This window comes from Terrapene carolina, unplaced genomic scaffold (assembly GCF_002925995.2).
Source record: "Terrapene carolina triunguis isolate 2854851 unplaced genomic scaffold, T_m_triunguis-2.0 Scaffold10575, whole genome shotgun sequence".
Taxonomy (NCBI): Eukaryota; Metazoa; Chordata; order Testudines; family Emydidae; genus Terrapene; species Terrapene triunguis.
The window spans coordinates 1-7,941 of NW_020674926.1; the positions used below are offsets into that span (position 1 = coordinate 1).

Sequence of the window (7,941 nt, forward strand, 5' to 3'; positions counted from 1 at the left end):
ATGGTAACTAGAAGTTATTTAAATACACAAAACAGCATATATTTATATTTATTAAACAAAACAACCTTAAATGTTTTGTATACATAAGCTTCTCTTACCAAAATGTGTTTCACATTTACAAATAAATTGTAGGAAGTTTAGGCCTTAATATATTTTATATTAAATCAAGATTTAATTTTGAACAGGTTTATTTTTAAAAAGAAAAATGTATTGTAATTTAAACAACAATAAAAAATATCTGATTAAAATAAAAATGATAGATTTTAATCCACCCTGCTGGACCTGGCACAATCCCCAGCAGCTCAGAGCTGCAATTTCAGGGAAAGTCCTGCTGAGCCTCAGGCTGGAGCATTTTCAATATGAATGGAATCTGCAGGGAATAGAACTGCATTCCAGCAAGTCTCTACCAAGTCTATGCAAACTGCATTTTTTCTCAGGTTTATGTAACTTGGACATATTTGGGTGGATTTTCACAAGGATGTCAAAAGGCATATCCCTCCCAAATTTCAAGCCCCTACTCCGATGTATGGGGGCTTTACTGCTTTTCAAAGAAAAGATCTCCAGAATTTTTTAACATGGTCAAAACAATGTACTTTTCCGTAGCCTTGTTTTTGGAAATGGCTGAATTGTTTGGACTGAAACTTTTTGGAATTTTGAGGCAGACACTTTCCATGGAAAATTTCAGCCCAAATAATTAAAATTTGGCCAAGTTACAACCAATTGAAAAGAGGGTCTTATAATGAAATGTGTTGGGCAACCTTAATGATTGATGGGGCTACCAGCCCTTCCTATAATAATAATCTCCTCTGCTTGTTGTAGCCATATACCAGCTATCCAGAAGAGGGCAGTGGTTCACATGTTTATTGTGAAAAGATGGAAACACTGAGGGACCTTGCCTAGTATATTACATGTATCTACAAGGCAGTTACCTTTATGTACCAAATAGATGTGTGTTCTTTTGTATTTACCCTATAAATATTCACATCTGAACCCTCAGTTCCTTCCATGAAGTCCACATAGGCTAGATCTGTGCATTTCCCATGTGTGTAGAGTAAGCACTTGCACATGAAAGTACCCATCTTTGTGCCCTTGCAGGAGAATATATACCTGTATGTAAATTTCTCTACAGTGAGTATCTGCACAGTATGAGAATTCAGAGATCCTGTTAAGTGCACATCCACACACATTCTTCAAATGCCTGGCCCCAGGGATTTAACAATTTCCTGTTTTTGTTGGTGCAGGTAAAATTCTGGTCTCAGCACATTTCCTTTATCCTCGTTGGAATAATCATCGTCACCTCCATCAGAGGCTTACTGATCACACTCACAAAGGTATGCCTGGCCAGAGCCCTCTTATGTGATAGCAGTCCAGGAGAGCTTGCTTGTATTTCTGATTTAGTCAAGAGAACATTGTGTAAACGAGGTTTTCAATCTTTTTTCATTTGTGGATCCCTAAAAAATTTTGAATGGAGGTGCGGACCCCTTTGGAAATCTTAAACCACTGGTGTAAACCTTTAGTACAAATGTAGGACCTGTGGTCTCTATTCAGTTAGTAGACAAATAGGGGATGAGGAAGGCTGGGATAGAAGTCCTTGCAGGGAGTGGGATGGAGAAAAAAGTCTTTTATGGCTGAATTAGAGAAGGGGAGGATAACTTTTCCTGGCTTATCTGGGGTATGGTCCTATTGAGAATTCTTTCAGCAATTTCCGTCACTAAATGCAATGCACAATCTATAAGTGCCTCCAGTCCAAGCAGAGGAATGGTGTTAATGTTAGGGCTGTAAATAGTTTTATAAATGTTTTAAAACTCTTAGAATAATCTGAGACTCTCTCCTTGCCCTAGACTTCCTCTCTTAAAAAAAAAAAAAAAAAAATCTCCCTGTTGCTACCAACAGTAGTCATGCTAGTGTAAATTGGCTTCCATTGTTTTAATCAGCAGGCTTTCTAATTTCTCAGAACCGATCTAGTGATTAATCCCTGGTTGCTGCCTGTGAGCAGTTTATATTAGCCCTTCCACTGTTTTTACTATCAGTGGTAGTAAGATTGGGAAATTTTAAGAGACGAAATGTAATGTAAACAAGGCTTAACAGTGATGTGGAAGCCTGGATCTGTTAGTTTTGGGTATTGAATGGCGATTAAGAGGACTTGGGTTGCTTCATTTAAACTGCTAGCTATTTCTGGGGATCAGGTAGGGGATTAATGCTTTAGTACAACCACGGGGGAAAACTGGCAACACACAACAGGGTGACCCATCGATGCTGGCCTGTAAACTGGGCTTAGGGTACCTAGGCTAGAATGTATTTTGGGTTGTTTTTTGTTTTGTTTTGTTTTTTAAAACTGGATTCTCCACACTGGCTGGCCATGCAGTGTTAGTAGCTGGTTTAGTGGGACCTATGTAAAAACACTTGTAGCTCTACTGAGGACAAGGCCCAGGTCTGTATCTTTGAAAGGTGTGGTGTACATACACATCTAGGAAGCATGTCTTTTTCCTTCAGTGCTGGTTTCTAGGACTAAAGGGGAATGATTGGAGCATGTATTCCTTCCATGTTCCTGTAGAAGGGAGCACAAACATGCCTGGTGATGAGAGTCCTATTTTCAGTACTTTTTTTTTCTTCTTTACAGTTCTTCTATGCCATCTCCAGCAGCAAGTCCTCCAATGTTATAGTTCTGCTGTTGGCACAGATCATGGTGAGTATCCAGACCTGCTAGTGAGCTTTTATCTTATTGTCCCATCTCAGCAAAGTAGCCACCTGTGAAGCAGTTAACTGATGCGCTTCCTGTATCTTATCTCCAGGGGATGTACTTCGTCTCTTCTGTGCTCCTAATCCGGATGAGTATGCCCCCGGAGTATCGTACTATCATTACAGAAGTCTTGGGGGAGCTGCAGTTTAATTTCTATCACCGTTGGTTTGATGTGATATTCCTGGTTAGCGCTCTCTCCAGCATCCTTTTCCTCTACTTGGCACATAAACAGGCCCCAGAGAAGCACATGGCGCTCTGAATCCATTCCAGTTCTGCCCACTGTTCTATAATCCCTTCTGGTGGACTACTGCAACTCATTAGGGGTGACAGGATTTGGAGAGAGGGAGGGCAGCTCTTTCAGTGCTCTGATGATGTAATTGGCCCTTCTGACTTCCACGGTTGCACTTAGAAGCTATATGGTTCATCCTGTGAAGAGGGTGCCATGAGCTGAACAAACAGCAGAGGCAGGAGAAAAGTGGAGGACAGCTGAGAGCCACGGAATAGGAAACTCCATGGGACAGGTGTGTCTTATGGTATTGAAAAATCTGCCAAGGATGGTCTGAGGAGAGACCTCTTAAAATCACGGGTAGAAGAATTCTGCGTAAAGGACACCGAGGAAACGTGATTTCAGTTTAAAAACAAATCAGTCTTAATCCAGAGTTGGAGGGTGTTGATTCTGGATCTGAATGTCTGAGACTGTGAAATTAAATCGGCTTTCGTAATACCTCACCACTAGCATCATAATTGTTTGTGTCAGTCCCAGGGACTTTAATGGAGATGAGCAAGTGTGTGAATGTCATTGTTTGGCAGAGGGGGAAGTGGATTGAGATTCATGGGAGATGTGCATGATTAGTATCTAGCTTCCTTAGGAACTGGAAGTCAGTCCTTTGTTACCATTTAGGGCCTAATGAATCAGAATCCATGCCTTGGGTTACTGTTCACTGGAGTTTAGCGCGAAGTCAAAGATGGTAGCTATAACTAGTTTACGTTATACACTAGAAATTCAGTGCTCCCCACTGACTGATATATTCTACATCAGCCCATATCCCTTGTTGGCTTAATGCAAGTCACTAAGGTAAATTTCACCCATGCAACTTAAACGTATAGCTTCCTGAAAACCATTCTCCAGACCTTGCTCATTTTAAAGCTGTTGTGGAACATACATCATAGATGGCAGGAGTAAGACCCAGGAAAGAGAAATAGCCACGCTGAATGATTTATTTATGCTTTGTCTCAAGCTTACACCAAGGAGGTATAGCATCCACTATTGGTACTACAGAGCTGGTTCATATTGCCTTAGAGACAAGATGTTGGCATGTAGGCAAACAAAGCTGTTTACACTGAATTACAGACACTGTTCAAACTGCCATGATCTGCAGCTAGGAGAGTGGGGTGGAGGGAATGGTGCTTGTAGCTTCTGAACAGTGAACTATTAAGTTAACCTATTGTTTTGAATGGACAATATCGACAGCTTGTTAGCAAGTGAAAAGAGTGTTCTTCACAGAATACATTAGCTTATCATGATATATTACATCTACTGGGTTAAACTGATTGTACTACAGTAAATATAGCATGTAATAGCCACAGTGATTAGGAGGAAAGAAGTCTCTTGTGGGGGATGTGAGAGATCAATTTCTATATTAAGGAGCTTTCTTGTGCTTATTGATTTGTGAATCACATTTCCTCCCCCACAAGATGACAGATGTTCCTGATTAGTCATTTAAGCTTTTACAGAGCAATAGTAGAAGTAAGTAACTGTCCATTTCACCAGGCAGAAGACCAGTGAACTACGATTAGCAGCATTAGGTAAGTGAGTGGTTGTTCTTGGGGGTGATGGGATTGTTCCCCTTCAGGGAAAGTTAGTTAGAAGGAAGTTGCTGTTCCAGTCCTCACAAGTATGAAGTTCCATAGCACAGTGTGGTTCTGGGAGGTAAAAGAACAAAGACTGCTTGGAGGAAGAGAACTTTCTTTAAACCTTGGAAGATGTCTGATTGATTTCTGTTGTGGTCTATCTCATCATAACTGTGTGTCATCATCATCTTCTGCTGAGGCGATTGAGAGTGAAGAGGAGGAGGAGCTGGCCTGTGGAAAAGCAATAAGTAGAAATTTCTGATTATTTTATGGTTGTAGATAATGTGATAGAGATTCCTCATGCCACTGTGAACTAACAGTCTGTTCTGAACCTATGCCCAGTAGGAATTTGCCTTTGCGTGAGAAGCTTAGTGAATTACTCTTTTAAATGCACTTTACAAAGCGACTAAATTGTCTAATGGGAATTCCATGTTCTTGCTCAACTTCCATATCAAATCCACCAAGGTCAGATAAAAAGAAGGGTTTAACTATAGCTCTGCAAATTCAGCCTGGGACATAAGACATCACTGAAAGAATCTGCAGTTGGAACTTAGTTAACAATTCTGGTGATAATACATGTGGAGGAATAGAATCCAGTTCGTTCCTTCCTAGCTTTATTGTGTCTCCTGCATGAACAGGAGTAAAAACTTGTTTATTTTTCACAGCAAAGACCTGAATCCACACAGGGATCAGAGCAGTTGAGTACAGGTGTCATTTTTCTGACAATAGCAAATTTCAAACTCTTGTTGCTGGCACAATTTCCCTGAACCAGTGTGGTCAGAATATTTATTTTTTTCTCAGGACCTTTGTTGATCACACTTTGTCACAGTCTACCCATCCCACGCCCACCAAAGAATCTGCACTGTTTTAGAGCACTTCACATGGTTTTCCCATGTTCACAGTTACTTGGGTCCTGTTGTTGAACAAAGAATTCCTGAGGATATGGTTCTCACCTACGTTAATGAATGCTCTCTCTCACATATGCACACGCATACACACTCTCTCTCTCTCTCTCTCCCCTCTCCTGTCCTCCCTTCCAAGGCTCCAGTAGATACTGCGTGTGGGGACTAGAGAGAGGAGGCAGTTCTACCCTACTGTAACCAGGTCTGCCACTCCATACTAATTAACGTAGATCAGATCTGGTAAATCCAGAATACAACTAGAATTCATAGACCCTCCCTCAAGTGAATTTAGTGACTGATTCAGGTTCCTTTCCCCACCACCTGGTCCACAAGATTTGGTTAACTCAGGATTACCCACCCTTTCTCTTGGTTCCGGCGAGGTCCTCTCTGGCTCTGCTGGTGGGTTCTCTGTATAAGCAGGAGGATCAGTAGTGTCATATAGCTGATCTGCCAGAGAGGCAGTAATAGGAATATTCTGAGACTTAAAGTATTCATAGGTTGCTTTTCTGCACACCAGTAGTGTCAGTCTGTCACCACTGTCACTGATTTTTGCTACAACCTTATCATAGGCTTCGTTCAGTACGTTCACGCCATTCACTTCCACCAAAATGTCCTCTTCTTCCAGTCCTGCTGCATCAGCTGGCCCACCTTTCCGTATCTGCAAACAGAGGCTCTGAAGCTGTGATACCAGCACAGTACCATTAAAGTTGCATTAACACCCAAGTATTATAGAGAATGAATGTTCTATGATTTTTTTCCCCAATACAGGAGGTAGAGTAAGGATTGGAAAAAATTATTCTGGAGCAGAACTTAATTGGAGAAGGAGAAAGGATGAGACTTTAACATAGTATTCCAATTATCCACTTTTATTACCAGTCCTGTAATGGGTTTTGACTTGGATAGGACTTCTGTTGTGGGGAAGAGGCCATGGTGGTGGTATGTAGACTTAACTGTGGTACTTAGGGGATCAGAGAATGGTTTGTCATATTTTACATTTGTATAGTGTCTTGTGGATCTCTGATCCCTTACATATATTATTATATTCAGTACAACACCCCTGTGGGTTAGATAAGTATTAAGGAAGAAGAGAAAATACAGATAAAAGTTATGCAATTTACCCCAGAAGTTTTGCAGAGCTAGGAATATATCCCAGGTCTCCTCACTCCCACTCCTGTACCTTAATCACAAGACCATCCTTTCACCTCTAGGGGTATGAATTCATCCTGAGTTCAAGGACTAAAACTCTACTATCAGCCAAGAGCACATAGGACAGACCTTGCCTTTTTGTTACAAATGGCTTAGAATGACTTGCTCTGAGTGCAGTCACAGCACAGAAGGAAGGGAATGGATGTCTAACTGTAGCCCAGACTCTTCCCTTCTGGTGTCTCATGCTTCTCCCAGGCTAAAAGTCCTAGGTTAGTACCTCTTTGATGAAATGCATGGGCATATTCTTGGTTGCATTCAAACGGAAGCCGAATCCACTAGGACCCTTCACCAGCCTGCAGATTTTGGGCTTGTGATTCACCTCCTGCTCAGCATGTGAGGTCGGCTCTTCCTCTGCCTCAGCTGGAAAAGAATCTTGTCTTTCCTGATAGTACAAACATGGGGAAACTTGAGCCTGAAAGACCAAAAGCAAAGGAAAGAGTTTATATGAATGTAAAAACTCCTACAGAAAAATCTGTCTAAGGCTGTCAGTTAATGGCAGATAACTCTCACGATTAATCTCTGTTTTAATCGCATTGTTAAATAATAGAATACCAATTGAAATTTATTAAATATTTTTGGATGTTTTTCTACATTTTCAAATACACCTCTACCCCGATATAACGCGACCCGATATAACACGAATTTGGCTATAATGCGGTAAAGCAGTGCTCCGGGGGGGTGGGGCTGTGCACTCCAGTGGATCGAAGCAAGTTCGATATAACGCGGTTTCACCTATAACGCTGTAAGATTTTTTGGCTCCAGAGAACAGCGTTATATCGGGGTAGAGGTGTATATTAATTTCAGTTACAACACAGAATACAAAGTGTACACTGCTCACATTGTATTATTTTTTATTACAAATATTTGCACTTTAAAAACGATAAACTGTATTTTTCAATTCACCTCATACAAGTACTGTAGTACAATCTCTTTATTGTGAAAGTGCAACTTACAAATGTATATTTTTTGTTACATAACTGCACTCAAAAACAAAACAATATAAAACTTTAGAGTAGGGGTCGGCAACGTTCGGCATGCGGCTCGCCAGGGTAAGCACCCTGGCGGGCCGGGCCAATTTTATTTACCTGCTGACGCGGTAGGTTCGGCCGATCGCGGCCCCCACTGGCCACGGTTCGCCGTCCCGGGCCAATGGGGGCGGCGAGAAGCCGCGGCCAGCACATCACTCGCCCGGGCCGCTTCTCGCCGCCCCCATTGGCCCGGGACGGCGAACCGCGGCCAGTG

At 41.7% G+C, this 7,941-nt stretch overlaps 2 protein-coding genes across 2 annotated transcripts; one reads left to right on the forward strand and one right to left on the reverse strand.

Moving 5' to 3' along the window:
* Positions 1 to 1,170: 1,170 nt before the first annotated feature.
* LOC113408365 (Golgi pH regulator-like) lies at positions 1,171 to 3,469 on the forward strand (the record flags this gene model as incomplete). The annotated part of the gene is made up of 3 exons (XM_026661563.1): positions 1,171 to 1,331; positions 2,621 to 2,686; positions 2,793 to 3,469. Coding segments are annotated over 3 exons (434 nt in total), but the record flags the coding sequence as incomplete, so codon positions are not given.
* Positions 3,470 to 4,756: 1,287 nt separating this feature from the next.
* On the reverse strand, positions 4,757 to 7,111 carry LOC113408366 (putative PDZ domain-containing protein PDZK1P1; the record flags this gene model as incomplete). The annotated part of the gene is made up of 3 exons (XM_026661564.1): positions 4,757 to 4,822; positions 5,852 to 6,151; positions 6,917 to 7,111. Coding segments are annotated over 3 exons (561 nt in total), but the record flags the coding sequence as incomplete, so codon positions are not given.
* Between the last annotated feature and the right edge of the window lie 830 nt (positions 7,112 to 7,941).